The 26,273-nt window shown below is 41.0% G+C and overlaps 1 protein-coding gene across 2 annotated transcripts in view; it reads left to right on the top strand.

The window, feature by feature from the left end:
• srgap2 (SLIT-ROBO Rho GTPase activating protein 2) overlaps positions 1 to 26,273 on the top strand; it is a 161,207-nt gene that overhangs the window by 87,060 nt on the left and 47,874 nt on the right. For both annotated transcript variants that reach the window (XM_052034531.1, XM_052034530.1), the window contains 2 exons: positions 2,982 to 3,144; positions 12,521 to 12,583. In XM_052034531.1, coding sequence (XP_051890491.1) covers positions 2,982 to 3,144; positions 12,521 to 12,583 — 226 coding nt within the window. The remainder of the gene's footprint in view (positions 1 to 2,981; positions 3,145 to 12,520; positions 12,584 to 26,273) is intronic.

The raw sequence follows: 26,273 nt of genomic DNA, 5'->3' as shown, positions 1-26,273 counted from the left end.
CACCAATTTTGGCTTTGTTATAATAGCATCATATAAGTTCAGCCAAAAGGCCAATACGTTACCTTCTCTCTGACCTGCAAAATTGGTTTCACATTGAGTCTTATTATTAGCTTAACATCTCAAAGCTCAAAGATTGCACTGCACCATTGCAAGACATAACATAAACCACTATATCTATTTATATGTACACAATAAAAACAAAGATATAGATGTGTCCCTGAGAAGATTGGAAATGTTCAAGGCTGCTTTATATGATGACATTTCCAGCCTCACAGGTCTGTTGACACTCTGCAGATTGATTTTGTTATTCAATCTTGATTTCAGAACAATAGCTTCCAAGACCAACCCAAGCACATTTGCCTTGGGAAAACTGTAGGTCAGGGGGTAATGTTGAGTTCTGAAACCAGTGTGAAAGGTAGGTTTATTAAGATTGCACCAAAATGTTGATCTTAACCACTGACTCGCTTGAGTGGAATGAAACTCTCTTGACACTGTGTGATTTCCCATTAGCAGTATAGCCACATGCACATGACCTGAGACTGGCAGGAGATCTGTAAAGGCTATTAATTGCTTGGGGACCTCTGCCATGATTTCATTTTGAAATATTTATGGATGTAATGTAATACAGATATGCCCCACTAAGCTGTTTCACATAATGTGTGTTCAATTTCTGTGCCAGCCCACATTCAAATAGATCAACTGTTGAACCACTTGGGATAATTTCCCTCTCCCCACCTCAGGAAACAAATTTGCTCCATTTTTCTTTGCATTTCCTTGTTCTGCCAGGAAGAATACAAGGAAGCATATTCGATCATTTGAATGGGGAGCTCTGTAGTGTTCTGGGCTGTGTGGATTTCAGAGTGAATGTGGAATCTTTGGAGATCTCTGCTTGGTGTACTCTAGAGTCGGTATCCTGAAAACTCTGGGCATAATCGGAGCTAGCAATGCACATTTAAATAATAAGTCGTCTGTATGATTCTGGTCTAGGGAATTGCAGTGACTTTTGACTATAGAAGGCTTTTGTTGAAAACTCTTTTTAGTCTATGCACCCTCAAATAACAGAAACAGATGGTTTATAGAGCTGTCATTATTTCACATGCATCATAGGAAATCATGCTTGTGATACAAATGCACTTCTTATTTTGTGTGACTTATCATTACCTTGATTCTCACTGAGTTCACCTTTCTTGACCTCTGGGCATTCCAAAGAACCTTCTGGTAAATTAAGTACATCTTGAAGTATGGTTGATATTGTACTCCAGGAAATGCTGCAGCCAATTTATGTACATTAAGGCTTTCCAAGCAGTAATCTCTTTTAGTGTTAGTGGTTAAGGGTTAAGTATTAGCCAGGATTCCCATACTGTTCAAAATAGTTCAATAGGATCATTTGCATCTAGCTGGGAGGCTTGAGCTTAACTTATTGTCTTAAAAGTAACACTGCAGGCAGTGCAAGCAGCTCCTCAGTACTGCACTGAAATGTCCGTACCGTCGTAGATATGCTGAAAGAGCAACTTGAGTCCACAGCCTTCCAACTTGGTGGCCAGAGATCTACCATTGAGTCATGGCTGTTACCGAAAATACACAATGTGTCAGAGTTCTGTATGTTAATGGAATTAATTTTCCCATCTGTGCACATCTGTAGTGTGTCTGTGACCTCAGTTTTCTCTGTGGTGGGGGTGGATTTTGATGATCTCACTAGAATGTCGAAGTTCAGAGCATCCCCACCTTCACCTTCTTGTGGCCAAGTCTATAATTAAGACAAGCAGTCTGAGAATCTATATGTTCTGATCATTCCAGTCTTGAACTGTTAACCCTTTCAGCACTGTTTCCAACTCTGATTTAACATTGTTTTCATCATATGATTGCTTGCATTCAGCTGCCCTAGCCTCCCATATCATCACTGTTCTATTGATCCTCAAATTGTCCCACTTTTCTTCAGCCAATTAAAAAGTGAAAAGACTCTTCATTTGCCCAATTGGATGACTTTTAAATTATCAGGGAAAATAACATTTTTCCCATAAATTTGGTAAAAGATTTTAAGAAGAGTTTTTGGTCTTCTGTCCCAGTATCTCTCCAGTGGCTCAGTGTCAATTTTTGTTGGATAACCATCTTGTAGAAGATCTGCAAATGATAAAAAAAATCTTGTTGCTGTTGTTGTTTTCCACTAGTTCCTTACGAAATGCAGCAGCTTAGATTCTGTGAGATCCAGGAGCTGATTGAATGCTTTGAAATGTTAAACATATGAAATATGCAAGGGACTGGGCAGTTTTGTTGAAGTAGTGTTCTTGTATTGACTTGGGTCTTTCTCACAAAACTGATATTCACTGATGCGTGAATGATAACCTGAACCCTGCTTGCCGCGCTTTGCATTTTGAGCATTACCTGAGATTCCCTTTACTAAAGTAGAAGTGAAGATTGACCATTGGCATCAGAGAGGAATAGGAAAATAAGTTAGTGAAAGTAATTAAGAGTTTTGTGCTGGATGTCCCAAATATGAAATGTTTAAGTGTGCAGGGAGCTCTATGCTATCAGAGAGCCAGTAATGAAAGAGACCTGCATTGTCGAAGGAACGGTGCTACTGAGGGAGGATTGCATTGTTTAAGGGGGAGCAACGCTAACAAAGGAGCATTACTGAGACAAAGCTGGAGTGCCAGAAATGCCATTTTTGGAGGAGATGTTAAACCAAGGCTTGTCTACTTCTCTCAGACATTCAAATGCTGTAAAAGATCCCTTAGCATAAACCAAATAGAAATGTCTAGGGTGAAGTTCTTTCTGCAAGCAGCATCTAATTTTTAATGTTTTTTTTGTAATTCCTGTTTGTGGAATCTTGCTCTGTGCAAAATGGTGCTGGCATAGATAAAAGTGTTGAGTAATTCTACAGCTCTTGGGATGTTTTGGTTGAGTGAGTTGAGGTATTGCACAAAAGTTTTTTCTTTATCCTTTTCCTTTATTACTTCCTCTGACTACCTTATGCTTTACAGGAAGGACCAGAACATTCTGTCTCCTGTGAACTGCTGGTATTTGCTGCTGAACCAGGTCAGGAGGGAGAGCAAGGACCACACCACACTGAGTGATATCTACTTGACCAATATCATCCCCCGCTTTTCACAGATCAGTGATGACTCTGTCCGCCTCTTCAAAAAGGTGAGTATCTTCCTTTGGATGTTGTTGGTTCTCAGAAATGAATTTTTCCTGTCCAGTCCAGTCTGGCTCTGTTTTGGTGCAATGTCTACAATGCAAGATACTTCCATACTCTTCTTTCCCCAACCCTGCTCTGAATGTAACTTCGAACTGGATATGGGCTCCATAAAGTTTTCCTGCTGCACACCATACCCTCCAACTTCCCCACAGTGCTTTGCCCAAGTGAACATTTCTCATTTTATGACTCCTCATAGTGTGTGTTGGCCAACTATTCCGACATTAGGTTTATTATTGATTGACTTAAATAGTAATCTGGTATAGTACTTGCATACTATACAGTTTCAAGTAGATATGTTTTGATCTTGAAGCCTGTACAGGAGCCTGAAGACCCAAACTCAACGATTCAGGAACAGCTTCTTCCCTTCTGCCATCAGATTTCTGAATGATCCATGAACACTAGCTCATTATTCCTTTTTTTTTGCACAATTTATTTATTTTTGTAATTTATAGATTTTATGTCTTTGCACTGTACTGCTACCGCAAAACAACATTTCACATCATATGTCAGTGATAATAAATCTGATTCTGAACCTGTATTTATCCCTCTCTCCAGTGCCTAATTAGTCGTAGGCCACTGAGTCTATTTATTAAATTTTGCCAGCATTTCTGGTATAAACTGTGAGCTCAACCCAATGTTGGGGCCCACTTGGTCTATGTATTTTGCTTGCACATTTGGCAGCTTGTTTTAGGATTGGAGCTGTTTGGCAGTGATGTGAAGGTATACTGGTTGACACTCTTTCTGGGTTAAAATTCTTTCTTCTACCAGTGAATACTGTAGGTGGAACATATCGAAAAAAAACAGTGCGCCAGTGGTAGAGGAGGCCCATCAATTACTTGGTGAATTATTGATTTATCTTTTTTTTTGAATGAGCCAAAGTTTGACTTTTATGAGTTTTGATTGCAGGAAAGCTGGACCTGCCTGTGAGAAAGATGCTAAATGTTTAGAAGACAGGGTGACAGGTATTAAAGTTCACCAGGACATTGATACCAGCTATCTAAAGTCACAAGTTTTCTCCCACCATGTTTTCATAGTTGACCAAAAAAAGGAAAGCTGGAAAATTTATAAGGCTATTTACTTCAGGGCAGATATCATGAATATAGCAAGGTATGAGATCTGCAATAAGAACGAGAACAGTGTTGAACACAATCAAATGACTCAAATTATGAAGTTAGATACAAGGTAGAAAGAATACAAAGAAAAGGATGTCGAATAAAAGTAATTGCATGTCATTTTTATAGTAGTCTTTCGTTGACTTCTGAATATTAAAGTTAAAGCATGGTCCAACAATAAAAATCCAACAAAGGCCAGCAAACCTCAGTCAGTGTAAAATTCATGCAACTTTAAGAAATTCATCAGGATCCAAAAATAATTTTTAAATGGTTAAGAGGAATTGACTAATTACCAGAATTTAATAAGTTAAGCAGGCATCTTATCCATTCTGATCCTATTTAATTGGTTCCTTATTTTCTCAGTCTGTTAACATGGAGTTGTAGGTCTCAAAGCTGAAGTAGGTTTTATGACTGGTTGGTTACTAACATTAGATAAACACCAGGAGAAATTCCTATGTTTATCTCTTCAGTGCACCGCCTGTTTTCAAGCTATGAAGTTCCGTTTTAAATTGGATTGTTGGAGAAATAATTCATATGTTCTGCACATGAAAGTGTTATGCCTGCTGTTCTTTAGAGAGTAAATGGAAGAGGATGGAATAAATGTGACAGACCTTTCCAGGTGTGTTTGACGGATGCAAAGAATAAGTTGGGACTTGGTGGTTTTTTCCTGTTTCCCTCAATCTTTCCCTGCTTCTGGACTTCATTTCAGTTGCTTTGACATCAGAGTCCCACCCTGTCAAAAACTCTTCATGTATAAGTAAACACTGAGGAGGTGGGAGCTCACTTTCAAATAAAATCCTGTCTGTCTGTATTTTCTAGAAAGGCTGACTTCAGAGTGATTAGACATAGGAATTTGAGCTGATTATTTTTTTTCATCTTATCTGCTGAGAACAGTGGCGCTGCAGCCATATGTAATTCCTTCCATTTGACTTTCCCACTTCTGAGTGAGATCTGACAAACTGAGCACAGACTATGAATTGAGCCTGATGTCCACTACTTACATGGCTTTGTGACAAATTGCAAAGTACACACATTTACTTAGACACATTTACTTTGTCATTCAGTCCCTATAAACCTCCATTCCCTATCATGACGGCCTCACCGCCCTCCACTTTCTTGACCAGAGACAGAACCAGTCCCCTTCCACTAACACTCTCCTCTGCCTGGCTGAACTTGTCCTCACCCTAAACAACTTCACTTTGATTTCTCTCACTTTTCTACAGACAAAGAGCGTAGCTATAGGCACTCGCATGGGCCCCAGCTTATGCCTTCCTCTTTGTTTGCTACATTGAACAGTCTCTATTCCAAGTCTACTTCACCCCATTCTTCAACTCTTTCTCCGCTGTATCAATGACTGCATTGGTGTCACCTCTTGCACCCATGCGGAACTCAACAGTTTCATAAATTTCGTCACAAATTTTCACCCTGCTCTCCAATTCACTTGGACTATCTCTGACATCTCTCCCTCCTTCCTCGATCTTTCCTTCGCCATCTCAGGAGATTCCTTATCCACTGACATCTTCTACAATCTCACTGATGCACACAGCTACCTCGTTTACAGCTCCTCCCACCCTGTCTCTTGCAAGGACATGATCCCTTTTTCTCAATTTCTTTGTCTCTGCCGCATCTGCTCCCATGATGAGGCTTTCCACTCCAGGATATCCGAGATGTCCAACTTCTTCACTAACCATGGCTTCCCCCCACTGTGGTCGAGAGAGCTTGCACCCATATCTCTGCCATTTCCCGCACCTCTGCTCTCACCCCCACCCCTCCCAAACCCAACAGGGATAGGGTCCCCCTTGTCCTCACATTTCATCCTACCAGCCTACATATCCCGCACATCCTTCTCCGTCACTTCCGTCATCTCCAACGGGACCCCACTACCAAGCATTTCTTCCCCTCCCCACCCCTTTCTGCCTTTCGCAGGGATCGCTCTCTCTGCCACTCCATAGTTCACCCCTCCTCCCCCACCCATCCTGCTCCCACCCCAGGAACTTTCCACTGCCCCCGCCGTAGGTGCAACGCCTGCCCCTACACCACCTCCATCCAGGGACCCAAACAGTCCTTTCAGGTGAGGCAGAGATTCACCTGCACCTCCCTTAACATAATCTGCTGTATTTGGTGCTCCAAGTGTGGCCTCCTCTACATTGGCAAGACCAAATGCAGACTAGGTAACCATTTTGCAGAATACCTGTGCTCTATCCATAACCACGATCTACATCTCCCCGTTGTCAGTCCCCTTTCAACCCTCCCTCCCACACTATCACAAATACAGTATGTCAGTCCTCGGCCTCCTCCACTGCCAGGAGAATTCCAAGCGCAAACTGAAGGAACCAGCATCTCATTTTCTGTCTTGGAATCTTGCGGCCTAATGGCATGAACATTGAATTCTCCCACACCCACCCCCAACCATACCTCTTCTTTTCTTCCCTTTCCTAGCCTATCTCTTTTTTCTGCCCCCCTTTTTCCCTCCTTACCTTTGACCCACCCCTGGTGGATCTGCTCTCCCCTCGTCCCCCGCACCTGCCTATCACTATCTCTTACCTGCATCTACCTATCACCACCTTGTGCCCACCCGACCTCCCCTCTTTTGTCCGCCTATCACTGCTCTGCTTTTCCCTCCTATATTTATTGGGTTTCCCCTTTCCTTCAGTACTGAAGAAGGATCCTGACCCGAAACGTTGACTGCCCACTTTTCTTCACGGATGCTGCCTGGCCTGCTGAGTTCCTCCAGCATCAGTGTTTTTCATCTAGATTCCAGCATCTGCAGTCCTTTGTTTCTCTACTTAGACACTATGGCATTGGGACTTTGTTTCTACTTTGTAAATTTTCAATCACAGCAAACACCACCATTAAATGTTTTGAGGTAGTGACAATGTCAACACTTGCCAAAAAATGCAGGGAAGTAGTCTGTTATCAGCATGACCATAACATGTGGTCAAGGAAGTACTGCCATGTTCTTCTCAAAGTTAACATGCAGCTGCTTATTAGATTAAAAATGTCAGGTCCATACATGTTTCTACTCAAGGAGTCCCAATTGTAGATGATGGGCAAGAACTGGTGGGACTGAGCTCTTGACTATCAGGACTATATCATCTGAAAGTGGCTTGAAGGGCCTGAAATATTAATAAAAATGAGAACAACTTCAGTAACTGATGGATAATAGATCACTTCTAAATCTGAAGTGGGATCTCCTTCACCTGGGCAATACGGTTTCATTGTTTCAGTCCGTTCATAACCATAAATTTCTTAGAGGTTTTGCTCCACCTGCATAATTTACAGTTCCAGGGGAAGAGCTATTTGGATAAATGAGGCTGGTCTGCCCTTGCAAGGAAAAAAAGCTGAGGATAGAATAGTCTTTTTTTTTATTGACAGCTCTGATTGGAGCTAGATTCTGATTGGTAGAGTTCTGCAAGTGTATCTTGTGCGCAATAAACCCTCATAGGAACTGGTTCAAATGACCTGGGGCTGGTTTGGGACAGTCTCTTATGGTTATTACTTTTATACAGAAATGAACATAGATTGATGTGACCTACAAATCCAATGGCCTCAATAGAATTCAATAACCATACTTTGCTTTGTGAATAGAAAAGATTCTGAAATGATCTGCTAAAAATAGAGTGATAGGTCAGAAAGAATTTGCATTTTTATAGTATCTTTCATAACCTCAGGGTGTCTCAAAGAGCTTTCCAGCCAATTAAGTGCTTTGGACATGTAGTCTCTACTTTTATACAGGAAACACAACCCCAAAATTGTGTATACCAAGCTCCCAAACACTGCATATTGACTGTGACCAGATAATTTAAATTGCAGTATTGCTTACATGAAGAAGGTTGCTGGTATGTGCAGCAGCAGGTGACATCAGTTTTAGTAGCATGAGGAGTTCTGTAATAAGGTTTAGCATCACTGAGTAGAGGAGAGAGAAAGTCCAGTGACCCTTGGAAATTAAGCTTCACATAATTCAGAAGCAGTTAATAAAAATGTGTCACCATCGGCACTCATCTTTACCTTTCATCTGCCTGTTGAAAATCTCTACATGAAGCATACAGTATAGAAGAATGTATTCAACTACTTAAGCTACTGCTAATTAATTCATTCCCAGGTCAATTGCTTTGTAGTTAGTCATACCAGGAAATAAATATTATTATTGATGAAGCTTGGTAAATAGACCTCTTGGGAGTTGACAGTTTAGGTTCTATAGGACATTTGAAACCATTCCTAGTGCATCCTTCCATATCCTGCCACCCACAGGCTATAAATGGGGCTATTGAATAAACAGAGGCTCCTAACAGATAAAAAAGTAGGAATACAAACACCCAAAGATCTCTAAAATTATAACTTGAGACTCCAGTTAGCGAAACAACCCTTCATTCCCAAAGAGAAAGGTTGTTTTTTATATTTATACATTGAGAACTTTCAACATTGTTAGAAATATACAATTGTTATATGAAACTTCAAAGACCAAAATTAAAATACCAGATAATCTGATATAGGAGCCAAGTAGAATGATTGCACACTGCAACAATGATAAGGCAAATCACATTACAATATACTGCACTGAAAGGGAACTGTTGAATGTGATTAGAAACCCCATATTTACATAGGCCAATGGTTGGTGCTCCACATTTGGCAGGGCCCCTGCTCTGCATTAATTTTCTGCAGATGTTGCACTGGTTATTCACAAGAAGTTCAAACTGAAAGGAGAAGTTGTTCAGACTTCTGGATACGAAAAAGGAAGTTGAAACAAGGGAATTGCTGACTCTTGGTGTCTGTATTCTATCAATCCCAGCTCCTACCCCATGCTCTTTATTGAAATATAGCTTTTGCTTTTCTTGGGAAAATCCTCATTTAAACCCTGTTGCTCTTGGAAACAGATCAAACACATATGCCTGTATTAAACATAAGGATGCAGTTTGTTGGAGACTGGGTTGTGCTCTGGCTGGGTTCTTAGTCCTTTCACCTCTGTTTGAATCCTTCCCCATAATAATGAGATGAGAGTCTCTTTCAATTTGGCTGAGGGACCCTTTTCAGCAAGGAGTTTGTGGCAGATTATGGTTGGCTTCTAGAGCAAATTTGCCTTTTTTTTTGACACTGACCCTTGGGCCACAAATAAGTTGTCATGTAGTTAATGGAACAGTCTCTAAATCCAAAGCCTTTCCACCATCTGCAATACACAAGATAGGACTGTGACTGAACAATCTCCACTTACTTTGATGATTGTAGGTCCAACTGCACTAAAAAGGCTCAATGCTATCCAGGGTCAAGTAACTGGCTTCCTGCCACCCAGTTCTTAATGCTATAAAAACACTTAGTATTTCAGTCACTGCTGTGCCGCAGTTGCTGTCTGTACCATCAACAAAATGTGCTGCAGTAATTCACCAAATGACATTGCAAACCCATGGCTTCTGCTAACTAGAAAGACAGGGTAGAAGGCACATGAATGTATTCACCTATAAATTTCTTACTCAGTTAGTGTAGAGCTGCAGGGTAGAGAGCCCCAAATAATCATCCATAAAGACACAACATTAGCACATCAATTGTATGCATGTTAAGCATGCCATTCCAAAATCAGATTTCCGTTCCTGTGCATGCACCTCTTATCCAGACTTGAAGATATGTAGCTGCTCCTTCAGTATTGTGGGATCTAAATATCACAGCTTCCTGCCCACCTTGTGGTGCAGCCCTTTACCACAAAGACTACAGCAGTTCATGAATGTGATAAGATGAGATAAGATATTTATTTATGAGTCACATGTACATTGAAACAGACAGTGGAATGCGTCCTTTTGCGCTACTGAGAATGTGCTGGGGGCAGCCTGCAAGTGTCACCACCCTTCCAGCTCCTAACCTGTACATCTTTGGAATGTGGGAGGAAACCAGAGCACCCGGAGGAACCCCACAGAGACAATCTTCACCATCTTCACAAGGGCAATTAAAGATGAGCAAAAACAAAAAACACAGAGTGTACAAAGGTCACAGAGTAGGAGAAGGTAAAAGCTAACTTTGAGGCAAAGTTGTGCAATTTATATTCTGCATTTACTTGTGCAATATCTCACTCAGGGCTGGACAGCTGAAATAGTAAAATTACATTCTCCATTTTCAATGTGCCTTGATTTGAATACAAACTTCTCTCAAAATATTGCTGCTTGAGCAGAGTTGTTACCTTGTATACATCCCATTCCTGTATCTGACACACCTTTGCATTCCCTCCACTATCTTTGAGTGCCAATTCGCCCCATGCCCCAACCAGACACTCAACATTCTTTCATGCAATGGTACAGTATTCTTCCATTGCTGGGTAGAGCTGAGACTGAAAACATTGTATCAATTCCTAATTTGCCCTTCAGCATCCAGAAATGCTTTTCTTCCAGTCCTTCTGTGCTATTGAATACATAATTTACAGGCCCAAGTACTGTCAGCTTGAAGCATAAGTAGCATTTTGAAAACTGTTTTAGTAACTTTTCTGTTTAGCCTTGGATGGTTTTGAGCATTTTTAACATTATTGGCTCTTATCCAAGCAAGTGGATGATATTCAACCAAACTCGTGACATGATTTGCAGATTGTGCAAAAAGTTTGGGAGTCAGGAACTGAGTCATTTGCCAGATGCCATCTTGTCTAAGCAGCAGTGCCAAACAAGAGGCTGATGTGTCTGAGGAACTACTCTTAATCTACCCTTCACTGATAGTGGTTCCTCTGGTAAATAGGCAGGGATTTTCATTCCACTCAAAATTCATTGCCAGGTCAAAGGCTTTCGTGCCAGGTTTTTGTTTTTTGTTAAGTAAGAATACAATTTTGGAGAGGTTATTTTGGTTTTAATTCTGTAATTTGTACCTTCTAATTTTAGATGCTTTAAAATTTCTCTCTCTCTAACTTTCTATGTCTGTCCCACCCCTCTCTACTTGCTCTTGCAGTGTTCTCTCCCTTGCATGTTTTTGTTTAATCACAGATGTCCAGTCCTGGATTTGCACTCTTTGCAGTTGTGTTGTCATCATTTAAATGAAGCAACTCAAGAGCTTGTCAATTTGGGCCAAATTCTAGGCATCCTTTTATTTTTGTGTATGGGCCACTAGAGGAATCTGGATTTCCCAGAAGTAAAACACTAGAAAGTACGAATAGGAGTAGGCCACCTGGTTCCATGTGATCATGACTAATCTGCCCCAAGATTCGACTCCTCTTTTGTGTCAGTTCCACAAAGCCCTCAATTCCTCAACCTTTGAAAAATGTATCTGCCTCCACTTTAAACACCACACAACCCTTTCTGGTAGAGAATTCCAGAGATTCACCATCCTTTATGAGAAGGACTTTCAAGGCATCTCAATTTTTAAAAAGTGCCCCTTTATCTTCTGTCCATGTTACTTCTTTCGAGAGACTTCCTCTGTAGAATCTTGTATATTTCTATAAGATCATCCCTCATTCTTCTAAACACCAGAAATTACAAGTCTAACTTTAGCTGTTTGTGATCAGGCAACTCTTTCATCCCAGGAATTTGCTAAGTGAATCTCTTCTGCACTGCCTCCGATACTAATATGTGCTTTCTCAAGGGGACCAACATGTGTGGCGTCATCAACACTTTGTACAATTGTAACAGCGTGTATCTATTTTTAAACTCCAACCCCACAACAAAAAAAGGCCAATTTGTCTTCTTAATTACTTGCTGTATTTGCAATATTATATTTTATGCACAAGAAGACTTATATTTGCCTCCATTTAGATAATAACCCACCTTTTGATTTCTCCTACTGAAACATGTGACCTTGCACTTCCTTATATTAATCCATTTGCCAAGGTTTTGCCCACTCATTCAGTCTTTCTATATCCTGTTGCAGAGTCTCAATATCCTCATCGCAGCATGCTTTGCTTGTTTTTGAATCATCAGCCCACTTAGGTATCTTGTATCCTAACATTTACACAATCAGAATCAGGTTTATTATCACTGACTTGTATGTTGTGAAATGTGTTGTTTTATGGCAGCAGTACAGTGCAAAGACATAAAGTTACTATAAATTACAAAATAAATGAATGGTGCAAAAGAAAAGGAATAATGAAGTAGTGTTCATGGACCTTTCAAGAATCTGATGGAGGGGAAGAAGCTGTTCCTAAATCGTTGAGTGTGGGTCTTCAGGCTCATGTACCTCCTCCCCAATGGTAGTAATGAGAAAGAATGACTTGCTTGAATCTTGTTTATCCCATCTCTCTTTCCCAATGCAGAGTAAAGAGGTTGGCGTTCAGCTACATGAAGATTTGATGAAAGTCCTGAATGAATTGTACACGGTGAGTGTGATCCTTATAGCTGCACCTCTTTTAATAAGACTGAAATTTCACTGCTTCTATTCTTATAATGACTCAGTAGTTAATTGTACTGTCCATTGTTACACCAAAGCCTCCATATTTGGCTCCATTGTATTGAGTTAGCCAGTTGCTTTCTAATGATGATATTAAAAGTATTAAGAACATAGGAGCTGGATTAGATTATTCGGTTCCTTGAGCCTGTTCCACTGCACAAGTAGAACAAGGCTAACATGTATCTAACTCCATTTACCCACCTTGGTTTTGTGATGTTTAATAAGTTATTTGACAAATTCAGCAATCTGAGTTTTGAGATTTTCATATGGGTTCTAGCCTTAATAACTTTGTTGCAGGTGAAATTTCCAGTTTTCTATGTATGGGTTAGCTCTAATTTTAAACTTATAATTGGCTTTGCATTTCCATTATTCACAAGGGATCTAATCAACCATGCTTATTGTTTCTGGTTGCTCTTGGTGAAAGGTACAGCATAGTCGTCATGACCTAACATAAAATCTACCTTACTGAGAGAGATGTTGCTGTTTAACTTGCGGTGATCCGTATTTTTTCCACTGGTGGTTCTGTGGGTTCCAGCCAGGGAGATTTCTGTTTCAGTGTTGTGGTTACTTCCTGGCTGGAACTTAAAACCCTCCTTTACAAGAAGGTGCTTTGTGCAAGCTGAGTGTTGGAAGGAAAGACCACTAAATGTTCAGCATGCAGTAAAAGGAATATCCCTCCTCAATCCCAAACATTTAAGTTGTCAGGTGGGTTCAAAAGAGTCCTGGATTTAGAAGATACCCTTAAGGTTAGCTTTCCATGTCAAGCCAAAGTGCTGTGAGAGTAAACCTAGCCAGGGAGTCTGACTTGCTTTACAGTGGTCAAGGTCTCGCTCCAGATTCATACTGCACATTTGGAATGAGTATAAATGGAATAGCTATATTTGCATGATTGCACCTCATGCACTCTGAATAAAGTAGTGAAGCCATCGTGAAACCAAAGTAAAAGAGTTGGGCTTTTCCTGCTTTTTCAGAGATCATTGTCTGATTTTCATGCATCAGACAGCTACAGTCTTTAATTTCACATCCATAAAGTCGTGGAAGCAGATAAAAGGTAGATACAGCTGTAATGTTCCCCATCTTAGAATGATGTAGGTATATAACTCCTATTGTGGTTAATGCAAATCCCTCAGGTGGACTATTGGAGAAGTGAGTGCTTTACACAGAATTATAATATTACCCAATATGGCATTAGCCAAAAGTCTGGTTCAAAGAGAAACATTTTAACATTGTCCTGCTATTTTGGGATTAGTTTGCTATCTCTAGCCTGATGAGATAGAGAATCGTAATATTCTTCTGTGTTTATAAATTTTTCATCTTCTGTAAATTCTCATTCAAGTAGAGCTTGGACAGGAAAAGGGTGGAAGGGTAGACATTTAGAGTCCCCAGTTTTTGCAGCAGAATTGGAAATAGTTGAGGTCAAAGCATGCTAACCAGTTTACCAATCTGCCATAATTTGGTAGTGGTTTGTGAATTAGGGACAATAAGGGAAATTATTTTATGATACATTACCTGTAAGAATTATTATTTTTTGCACATTACCTCAGAAGAGGCAAACATAGGGCAGCTAATAGGAACTAGTGTCAGATGTTTTTTCAGGGTTCATCACTTTTTCTTCTTAGACATCATCACTGTTGAGCAGCATCTTAACACAAGAACAAAGGAAAAATAGGAGCAGGAGTAGGCCATCAGGCCCTTCAAGCCTGCCCCACCATTTAATGTGATCATGGCTGTCCTCAACTTCGCTTCTGTGCCATTTCTCCATACCCCTCTATTCCTTGATCTATCAAATATTTATCCACTTCCACTTTAAATACTTCTAATGTCGCAGCTTCCATTACCCCCCAGGATAAAGAATTCCAGAAATTCACCAACCTCTGGGGAAGAAATTTATGCATACCTCAGTAGTAAATTACCAGCCCCTTATCTTGTGATAATGTCCCCTTGTTCCACTTGTGAAAAGGTCTACTCTGTCACGCTCCCTTAGGATCTTGTATGTTTGACTAAGGTTACCCCTCATTCTTCGGAGCTTTAGGGAATACAGGCCCACATTTTTTAGTTACTCTTCGTAGGACAAGCCTCTTGCCCCAGGAATTAGCCTGGTGAATCTCCTTTGTATTGCCTCCAATGTTACTATATTTAATTTGGGTAAGGGGACCAAAACTATATGCAGTATTCCAGGTGAGGCCTCATCAACATCCTGTACAATTGCAACAAAATCTCCCTATTTTTAAACTACAACCTCTTTTCAATGAATACCAGAATGCCATTTGCCTTCTAGTGTTTTGTGATTCATTCAATAGAACATGTAGTTTCCTCTACACTTCACTCACCTGCAGCTCTCTCCATTTAGATAATAATCTGCCTGTTGATTTTTCTTACCAAAGTGCATAATCTCACACTTCTCTATGTTAAATTCCATTTGCCAGTCTTTTGTCCAGTCACTCAATCTGTTTATATTTCATTGCAGAATCACAGTATCCTTATCACAACATGCCCTTCCACCTATCTTCCTATCATTGGCACATTTGGAAACCTTACATATTGTTCCTTCCTCCAGGACATTAATGTAAATAATGAACAATTGTGGGCCAAGAACTGATCCCTATTGTACTCCACGAGTTACCACTTTCCAGCTGAAAAGGACCCATTTATTCCAACTCTGTTTTCTATAAAATAGCCAGTTTTCAATCCATTCGAACACACTTCCTCCAATACCATGGGCTTTTAATTTATGCACCAGCCTCCTGTGTGGCATCTTGTCAAATGCCTTTTGGAAATCTAAATACACTACATCTACAGGTTCTCCTTTGTCAGCTCTCCCTGTTATATCCTCAAAGAATTTGAGCAAATTTGTTAGTTTACCTTTCATAAAACTATATTGACTAGGTTTAATTATATTTGACTTTCCTAAATGTGGCTGTTTCCTCTTTGATTATCGACTCTCGCATCTTGCCAGTAATAGCAGGTAAACTAACTGGCCTGCAGTTCTGCCTTTCTCCTTTTTTGAATAAAGGAGTCACATTAGGTTTTTCAAAAGAAATGTTGAAGAAATGTGTTTGAAATATTAAGGAAAAGGTGTATAGGCAAAGTTTAATTTCTTAATTAGATGTTTTAGAGGAACTGAGATGAGGTGGGTGATAAAAACACCGGTGTTCACACTCCACTTTTGAGAAGATGACTTTAAGATTATTTCACACATCCATGTGATTAATGTCTGCTATGGAAAGATGACTCCAGTATGAAAGCAAATAAAAGGTAGATCCATCTGTAATGTTCTACAATGCTTCTTAGAGTGACTTAAGCACGTCTGTTTTTAAATGTTCGATGATCTCTATTCCAATCACCACTTTGTTCACACTTTGAACAGCCTCAAAATTTTGCTGTCTGTCCTGAATATCGTGCATTTAATTATATATCCAGATGTTTTGATCTTGTTCTTGATCTTTGGTCATTGGTAGTTGCAGACTCTTTCTGTGCACTCTGCTCATCTACTTCTCCGTCTCTCTTTACAAGAACAATCCCAATAGAATTCCTTTAATCCCCTTTTTGCTTCCCACTTCATGGACTTGACTTTCACCAGTTGCTCATTCTGCTCACTGCTGTGTTCTGGAATTATTTACTGAATTCTCTGAACTTTACTGTCCTGATGCAGGGTCTGGACCCCAAACGTCGACTTGCACCTTTTGCCTCCACAGATGTTGCTTGAACCCCTGAGTTCGTCCAGCATTCTGGTTTTTTTGTTCCAGATTTCAGCATCTGCTGTCTCTTTTGCCTTCAACCTTACTGACTCCCTGGTTTCAAACCCCACTCAAATCCTTATTCATACATTATGTCACCATCGCAGCGACTCTTCTGTTTTTCCATCCCACCATTTCCCAGTTTCCAATATCAGCCTCATTCCCTTTTCTCATCCCACCATCTTAAGTCCCCCTCCCCTTTGCCCATCCTTCTCTCTCTATTTCCCTCTCCTACCATCATGCTTGGTCACCATTTTTGTGTTCTCCTTTCTATAACTTGTTTGTGAGGAATTCTATAGAAAAGCAATTTATTGTAAAGGATGTTGAATCATTGGAACGATAATCTTGTTTGCCTTTCCTAGTTTCTAAAATTAAATAATTGTCAAAAATTTTTTTCCATGATGACATTTAAATTGTCAGTCATTGAAGGAAGAATAGGAGATTGATGCCCTCTTCTGTTAGACGTAAGTCGATGCTGTGTCCACCATTTTCTGGCTGTGGAGAGCTGATGTTCTTCAGACCACTGAAGCCAGACAAGGACACGAACAGGGAAAAGCCAAATAATCAACTTTTCCCCTCCTGGGTTGTCACCTGCAATGCTCCCTAGCTATCTTTGGCCAATCATGAGGCAGATTTTGGAAAGATGCAAGAATAACAGGGTTGTTATCATGGGAGACTTCAACTTCCCAAATATTGATTGGCACCTGCTTAGTGCCAAAGGTTTAGATGAGGCAGAGTTTGTTAAGTGTGTCCAGGACGGATTCCTATCACAGTATTGACAGACCGACTAGAGGGAATGCCATATTAAATCTAGTATTAGGTAATGAACCGGGTCAGGTGACAGATCTCTCGGTGGGTGAGCATTTGGGGGACAGTGACCACTGCTCCATAACCTTTATCATTGTCATGGAAAAGGATAAGATCAAAGAGGACGGGAAGATATTTAATTGGGGAAAGGCAAATTATGAGGCTATAAGGCTAGAACTTGAGAGTGTAAATTGGGATGACATTTTTGAAGAGAAATGTACTATGGAGATGTGGTCAATGTTCAGGGATCTCTTGCAGGATGTTAGGGATAAATTTGTCCTGGTGAGGCAGAGAAAGAATGGCAGGGTGAAGGAACCATGGGTGACAAGAGAGGTGGAACAACTAGTTAGGAAGAAGAAGGCAGCATACATAAGGTGTAAGCAGCAAGGATCAGATAGGGCTCGTGAGGAATATAGAGTAGCAAAGAAGGAACTTAAGAAGGGGCTGAGGAGAGCAAGAAGGGGACATGAAAAGGCTTTGGCGAGTAGGGTTAAGGAGAATCCCAAGGCTTTTTACTCATACGTGAAGAGCAGAAGGATGACGAGAGTAAAGGTAGCTCCAATTAGAGACAAAGGTGGGAAGATGTGCCTGGAAGCTGTGGAAGTGGGTGAGGTTCTCAATGAATACTTCTCTTCAGTATTCACCAAGGAGTGGGGTCTTGATGACACTGTGGACAGTATTGGTAAGGTTAATGTTCTGGAGCATGTAGATATCAAGAGAGAGGATGTGTTGGAGCTGTTAGAAAATATTAGGACAGATAAGTCCCCGGGGCCTGATGGAATATTCCCCAGGCTGCTTCGCGAGGCGATGGAGGAGATTGCTGAACCATTGGCTAGGATCTTTGAGTCCTCGTTGTCCATGGGAATGGTACCGGAAGATTGGAGGGTGGCAAGTGTTGTCCCCTTATTCAAAAAAGGTAGTAGGGATAGTCCAGGGAATTACAGACCAGTGAGCCTTATGTCTATGGTGGGCAAGCTGTTAGAGAGGATTCTAAGAGATGGGATCTATGAGCATTTAGAGAATCATGGACTGATTAGGGACAGCCAGCATGGCTTTGTGAAGGGAAGATCTTGCCTCACGAGCCTGATAGGGTTCTTTGTGGAGGTGACCAGGAAGATTGATGAGGGTAGTTCAGTAGTTGTAGTCTACATGGATTTTAGTAAGGTGTTTGACAAGGTTCCACATGGTAGGCTTCTTCAGAAGGTCAAAGGGCAAGGGATCCAGGGAGGCTTAGCCGTGTGGATTCAGAATTGGCTTGCCTGTAGAAAGCAGAGGGTTGTGGTGGAGGGAGTGCATTAAGATTGGAGGGCTGTGACTAGTGGTGTCCCACAAGGATCGGTTCTGGGACCTCTACCTTTCGTGATTTTTATTAATGACTTGGATGAGGGGGTGGAAGGGTGGGTTAGCAAGTTTGCAGACGACACAAAGGTCGGTGGTGTTGTGGATAGTGTGGAGGGCTGTCGAAGCTTACAGAGGGATATTGATAGGATGCAGAACTGGGCTGAGAAGTGGCAGATGGAGTTCAATCCGGGGAAGTGTGAGGTGGTATACTTCGGAAGGACAAACTCCAAGGCGGAGTACAAGGTTAATGGCAGGATTCTGGGTAGTGTGGAGGAGCAGAGGGATCTGGGGGTTCAAATCCACATATCACTGAAAGTTGCCTCACAGGTGGATAGGGTAGTTAAGAAAGTTTATGGGATGTTATAAATCACGGGATTGAGTTTAAGAGCCGCGAGGTAATGATGCAGCTCTACAAAACTCTGGTTAGACCACACTTGGAGTATTGTGTCCAATTCTGGTCGCCTCATTATAGGAAGGATGTGGAGGCGTTGGAAAGGGTGCAGAGGAGATTTACCAGGATGCTGCCTGGATTAGAGAGTATGGATTATGAGGAGAGACTAAGGGAGCTAGGTCTTTACTCATTGGAGAGAAGTAATGAGGGGAGACATGATAGAGGTATACAAAATATTAAGAGGAATAGATAGAGTGGACAGCCAGCACCTCTTTCCCAGGGCACCAATGCTCAATACGAGAGGGCATGGCTTTAAGATAATGGGTGGGAAGTTCAAGGGAGATATCAGAGGGAGGTTTTTCACCCAGAGAGTTGTTGGTGCATGGAATGCGCTGCCTGGGGCAGTGGTGGAGGCTGATACGTTGGTGAAGTTGAAGAGATTGTTGGACAAGCAGATGGAGGAATTTAAAATAGGGGGATATGTGGGAGGAAGGGGTTAGTTAGTCTTAGGTGTGGTTTAAAGGTCGGCACAACATGGTGGGCTGAAGGGCCTGTATTGTGCTGTATTGTTCTATGATTCAGGTTCCCTGATTTTTTTTCCCTGTGAACTGTTAGTTTGGACAGGCAAGGACTGTTGATGTCATAATATGGGTTAGTCAACAAATAATGGAGCTTGATTACCTTTGGAAACAAGAGCACTTATTTTTGATCAAGAGGTTAACTGGTGAGTAGAGTACCCATAATAATGAAATGGTTGCAGTTAGTCTTGCTATGATGGAGATTAAATGGATGGGTCAATTCAGTTCTTTTATTAACAGTACTTAGGATGTGAAAGGAAAGTGTGTGGATAGAATCCTTGAGAGGGATAAGTGCACAATGGGTGCGAAAGAAGAAACATTGATGGGACAGAAGTCCACTAAATGATGCAACTGTTGTACCTCGTGACATTACAATTTAATCTGACCAATTAGGGAAATAACAAGTAATGAGTAAACACGCAGCAGTCACTACAACAGACTTGTGTACTATTATAGACTTCTATATAGTTGCAGTGTGGCATGCTAATGACTGTTTTGGTTGGAGACTCACCACCACAAACTTCAGGCGCTTTCAAAGCCTTGCAGCATATTTCTTTGTGAGCTGCACCATCCAGCAACAGAAGAAGGTAGTGATAAGAAGCTCTATTAGAACCTCTGTGATGGAGGTCAAGGGGGTCAGAGAGTCATGGCTTTCATAGGACAGAAAAGGATTGGAAGTGGTGCATTGTTAGATCAGGGGGTCTTTTGGAGGAATTAGAGGGGATTCCATATGAGGATCAAAAGGTTGACACCTTTAAAGAGGGATCCTGGAGTGGACATCAGTGTATTAGAGAGCTGAGGCATCAGAGGATTGGGAGCAGCAGGAGTCAAGGACTCTGGTCATTGGAGAGAGAATCAGGAACTTTGGGGAGTTGGGTTACTGGGGCCAGGGGCAGTCAGATGGTGAGGTTCATGTCTTGGGAGAGTGGATGGAAGAGGGTAGTCAGTACTATTGTAAAGTACTGATATCAGATGATAGAAGGTAACCATGGGACTCATCTTAATGAGATCCCAGTCCATTGCTATGCTAAGTCAACATAATTGTCCTGGGTGTGACCGATAATGGTTACTCTAGAACAACATAGATTAATTTCCACAGAATGGTTCTAAAGCAGCGATGCATGGAGAAAAATAAATTTAATACACACCTAACGCTGAAATGTGGCAGATATGTAAATATGGCTTAGAGTCATACAGCATGGAGATAGGCCCTTAGGCCCAACTTGTCCATGCTCACTGTGTTGCCCAGAGAACTAGTCCCATCTGCCCACATTTGGCCCATGGCCCTCTAGACCTTTCCTATCCTTATCTAGATGACCCTTAAATGTTGCTAATGTGCCTGCCTCAACCACTATTTCTGGCAGCTCATTCCAAATACGCACCACCCTTTGCATGAAGAAGCTGCCCCCGATGTCCTTTTTAAATCTCTCACCTCTGATCTTGAACCTATGCCCTCTTGTTTTTAACACTCTCTCCCTGAGAAAAAGACTATGTGCTTTCACCCTCTTTATGTCCCTCATGGTCTTATATACCTCTACCAAGTCACCCCTCAGCCTCCTACGCTCCAGGGAATAATGTCCTAGTTTAAACAACCTCTCCTTGTAACTCAGGCCCCCAAGTCCAAGCAACATCTGGTAAATCTTTACTGCACTATTTCAATAACATCTTTCCTGTAACAGGGTGACCAAAACTGTACACGATACTCCAAGTGCAGTCTCACCAATGTCTTGTATAACTGCAACATAACTTCCCAACTCCTATACTCAATGCCCTGACTGATGAAGGCCAGCATGCCAAACACTTTCTTCACCACCCTATCTACCCGTGACGCCGCTTTCAGTGATCTATGCACTTGCACTCCTAGGTCCCTCTGTTGCACAACCCTCCCTGGCGCCGTACCATTCACTGTATAAATCCTTCCCTGGCTTGATCTTACAAAATGCAATACCTCACATTTATCTGGATTGAAAACCATTTGCCAGTCCTCAGCCCACATATTTATTGATCAAGATCCCCCTGTAATTTTTTATAACCTTCTACACTATCTACACCACCACCTATTTTAGGGAATTGTTGAAAGGTATCCATTTGAATTTCCAGAATGATATGAAATGACCCGGAAATGATTATTATCACATTTCTCTTCATCAAAAGACCATTTTCTCAGCGAAAGATTTACTGAAAGCTTCAAATATTTATTCTGCCTCACACTGAAAGACTTAGGCACTGTACAATGACACTGGCCTTGGAGGTATGAAAACTTGATGGATTGTGCAATTACATCTGGCACTGGATTCTTTTTGCTGCTCCATATGAGTCTCTATTGTAGTATTCCTGCAATAAGTCAGCTAGATTTCAGTGTGGAAGTATGCAGTTCTGTTAACCAGTGACTGGACTGCCTCCTACCCTCATCCCCTCAGGGCCTTGGCCTCGCATGGCCTGATTTAATGAGAGGAATCATATGACCACTGAGGTCATTTTCTTTTATTTAAATGTTTGAGAGCACTATCCATGTGTCCTGTGCCATTCTGAGCACTTCTATACTTTGTGGTGTTTTAATTGTTGTTCTTTTATATTGTTGTCTCTTGGAAACAAAAACATCTGGAAACTTCCTCTTTTTAATTAGAGGAAAAACAATAATTGACCAAATTAAGTTACACTGGCGTAGATGAATTATTTCCTCATGGGCTTCAAGTCCCCACCTTCATTTCTCTGACCCTGAACTGTGACCTGTGGCACAGATGTTGGAAGCTGACAAGTACTTTTAGCATTAGGCAAGTGCTGCATGGTTGGCTTTTGGCAAGATGGGTGGTGGGGGTGAAGTTATGTCCTTTCGACGCTCTGTCAGGCTCATTATCAGCCGAAGTGATAGAATTGCAGCCTATCAATCTCTTATTCAGTGTTGTTTTAACTGGAATATTCTGGGCATGTTCAGCCTTCACCCCCCACACAGAAACTAATTCTCCTGCCCAATGCATTCCCAGTAAATCCCTTCCAATAATTTCTAAATCAGTGAATCTACATGGCCCTCGCACTTTATTTGTCTACTTGCACTGCACTTTCTCTGTAACTGCAATGCTACCTCCTGCATTCTGTTTTTTTTCCCCTTTGTAATACCTCGATGTATGGAATGATCTATCTGGATGGTCAATATTCAAGCATTTTTCTGAAAATCGGAGGTGCTTTTGAAGCTGTTTGGCAGCGTAGCAATTTACTTATGATGATCATCAATACATTCACAAACTGAAAGCTCTGGAAATTGATTTGGGAGATGAGTGACATAGGTTAGGGTTTCCCCATCTAGACTCTGGAATTCCATCAATGAGTTATCATCCACCACTGTGGTTGTTCTGACCTCAGTAAGTAAGTTTATCATTGCATCTGTGCATACATGCACTTGTGAATATGATAATAAACTCAACTTTGACTTTGACATACATGTACAGAGATCTGTTTCACAGAATACGTGTCATACTTAAAGTGCATTTTGGACGGCATGGTAGTGTAGCGATTAGCGTGACGCTATTACAGCGCCAACGATCGGGGTTCATTTCCCGTCGCTGTCTGTAAGGAGGTTGTATGTTCTCCCCGTCTCTGCGTGGGTTTCCTCCAGGTGCGTCGGCTTCCTCCCACATTCCAAAGACATATGGGTAGGTCAACATGGGTTTAAATGGGCGGCACAGACTCGTTGGGCTGGAAGGGCCTGTTAACATGCTGTATAAATAAAGATTTTTTAAAGATCCAGCAAACATCAAATGAGGAAAATGACCACTCAATCTGTCTGCAGATAGTTAAGGGAGGAATATTGGCGAAGAGAACAAGGGCAATGTTTGCAAAACTGAAAAATAGACACATTCAAGAGCACCTTTCAAGATCACAAAAGTGCTTCAGAACCTGCAAAGTACTTCTGGGTGCATTTGGGTGGGGGTGGGAATAGGATGGTAGTATCAAAGTTTGACAGAATAAGGCAGACAAGGGCTGATTTTAACATCTGATATGGAAGTATAGAACTCCAAAGGCCACTGATGTGGGACTTGAACTCCCAACCTACTGATTCAAGCAAGAGTGCTACCCACTGTGGCCCACAGGGGTTCAGTGACATTAATTGGCTATTTAGCAGTTAATGACTGTAATTAAAGTATTACATGTTAATAGTAATTATTGACTACTAAAACATATCTATTTTATAATTTCTTGAAAATGGAAGCTAAACTGCTTGGGTTTTCTGCAGCATTACTATTCTTTTATCAAATTACAGAGATATTCCACTAAGATGCAGTAATTCAATTTCCAGAATTTTGCTGTATTTTCACCTCAGCAAATTAATCTCTGGTAAACAATTTTGTTGACTATTTTTCACTAAGATTCAAGCTTTCAGCTTGGTGTGTCCAAAAGCCAAAAAACTGCAGATACTAGGCATCTGAAATAAAAATAGAAGCTGCTTTAATATTTGGGAGGTCAGGCATCTGTGAGGAGAGAAATGGAGTTTATGTATCACATACATGGCTTTTCTGATGTCTGACTTGCTGAATGTTTCCAGCATTTTCTTTTTTTAATTTAATGTCTCTAAAACTGCTTAACATCTGGGAGTTTAATTCCCTCAGTTGTGATATATTTAGTGCAGAATTGGTGCTTAATTCCTGATTGCCTATTTAAATGTACTAATTAGCCCATTTATTTGAAATACTTCTTAATGACACCTTGAAGCAGGACATTTGGGATATTTAGAAACCGGTTTAATGGAATATAACAGTACAAGTTATGCTCAGCAAGTCAGACAGCATCTCTGGAGAGGGAACAGAGTTAACTTTTCATGTTAATGAAAAACAAGTTCCAAGATATAGTGAAAGAGAAAGGGAAGATGTTATGTTCCAAGGTTGGTATTTAGAATATAATTCAAAATATATTCCAAAAGGGAGAGTTCTGTGATGAGGGAGGCAGGAAAGATTAATTAACAGAAGGGATTATGGTCCAAAGCAAAAAATGGTGAAACAAAAGAGGAGGTGTAAATGAAAATAGAATCTTCATTTGAAATTGTTTGGTCTGGAAGGCTAGTAATGTGTCTTGTTGAAAGATAGGATACTGTTCCTCAAGTTTACATTGAACCTCATTGGAATAGCAATGCAGGAAGCTGAGTGCAGAGAGGTCATATTAGGAGAGAAGCAGAGAATTAAAGTGATAGAGTTGAGGTGTTCCATTAAGCAGTCACCCAATCCAGTATGCATTTGGCATTCCCAGTGTAAGCAACAGCGTCATAAACAGTGAACACAGTGGACTGTGAGTTGAAAGAAATACGAAAAAAAATTGATTAATGCTAGCAAACCAATCTCTGTTCTTCACCTGTGCTTTAGACTGACAGCTCTTCTATGGATCGCTTCATTTGAAGATGATATTTGGGAGAAAGGGGAATTGAATCACTCAGTACAGGGTGAAGGATTAACAGAATGAAATACCAAAAAAAACATAGTTATCCCCAATTAAAAAGATATAAATTTACACTCTGAGACCCATACTTCATGTGCCCTCATATCCAAGAGCTTTGACCAGCCTGATTGCTGAGCCTGATAAGTATATGTATGTGTTACCAGGATGGCAAGAATTTCAAGAATCTGCCCATCCACCCAAGGACTGCCTCCGTTCCATCCCCACAGTGGCAGGGATTGCCCCCTTTCCCAATAAGACTTAGGCCAGCTTGCACTTTCTGAGAAAATCATGATAGGGATATGTTTTCTTCACTAATTCAGAATTACTCAGCAGCACAGATTCTAGCTATGTGCCGTGGCATCAAGCAATGGTTTGTGGTTGAATGTAAGATATCTTTATTAGTCACATGTACATCGAAACACACAGTGAAATGCATCTTTTGCGTAGAGTGTTCTGGGGCAGCCCACAAGTGTTGCCACGCTTCCGGCGCCAACATAGCATGTCCACAACTTCCTAACCCAGGCGTCTTTGGAATGTGGGAGGAAAAACCAGAGCACCTGGAGGAAACCCACGCAGACACATGGGGAGACTGTACAAACTCCTTACAGACGGCAGCAGGAATGTATCTCTACCCATATATTAAAAACACATACTAAAATCTCTCCTTTATCTTCAACATTTTCAACAGCAATATTTCACAATGCTGTGACTAATGACAGGTTTTTAACTTTAAGTGAAATAAATGCCGTAGTGAGATGAGCAGCTGTTCTTTATATATATAGGGTTCCTTTACAAACCCTTGGTATTCAGTATAAATGTTAAGTACTTGTAAACACACCCTAAAAATTATTTAAAATGGGTTGAAGGAGATGATAGAATACAATAGGGACAAATGTTTCCTCTGATTGGTGGTGCCTGGGAACAGAACCATAGAATTTGAACTCAGCCATCAGCTCATATTTCACATATTTTATAACAGAGAAAGAGGCCATTTGGCCCATCAAGTCTATACCAGTTCTCAGAGCAATCCCACCAATTCTATTCTCCCACTCATTTCTCTATAACCTATTCTTTCTCATATGGCCGTAATATTCATACTGATTCTCCAGCCACGCACTTGCCCCAGGGATAATTTACAATAACCAATTACCCTATCATCCAGCATGCGTTTACAATGTGATAGGAAACCAGAGCATCCGGGAAAACCCATGAGATCACAGGGAGAATGTGTGGACTCCACAAAGACAGCCCCAGGGATAATTTACAATAACCAATTACCCTATCATCCAGCATGCATTTACAATGTGATAGGAAACCATAGCATCCAGGAAAACCCATGAG

The sequence above is a fragment of the Pristis pectinata genome, chromosome 20 (genome assembly GCF_009764475.1).
Source record: "Pristis pectinata isolate sPriPec2 chromosome 20, sPriPec2.1.pri, whole genome shotgun sequence".
In the NCBI taxonomy this organism is placed as follows: Eukaryota; Metazoa; Chordata; class Chondrichthyes; order Rhinopristiformes; family Pristidae; genus Pristis; species Pristis pectinata.
The sequence above is the reverse complement of the archived record's forward strand: the minus strand, read 5'-3'. Positions and strand labels throughout refer to the sequence as shown.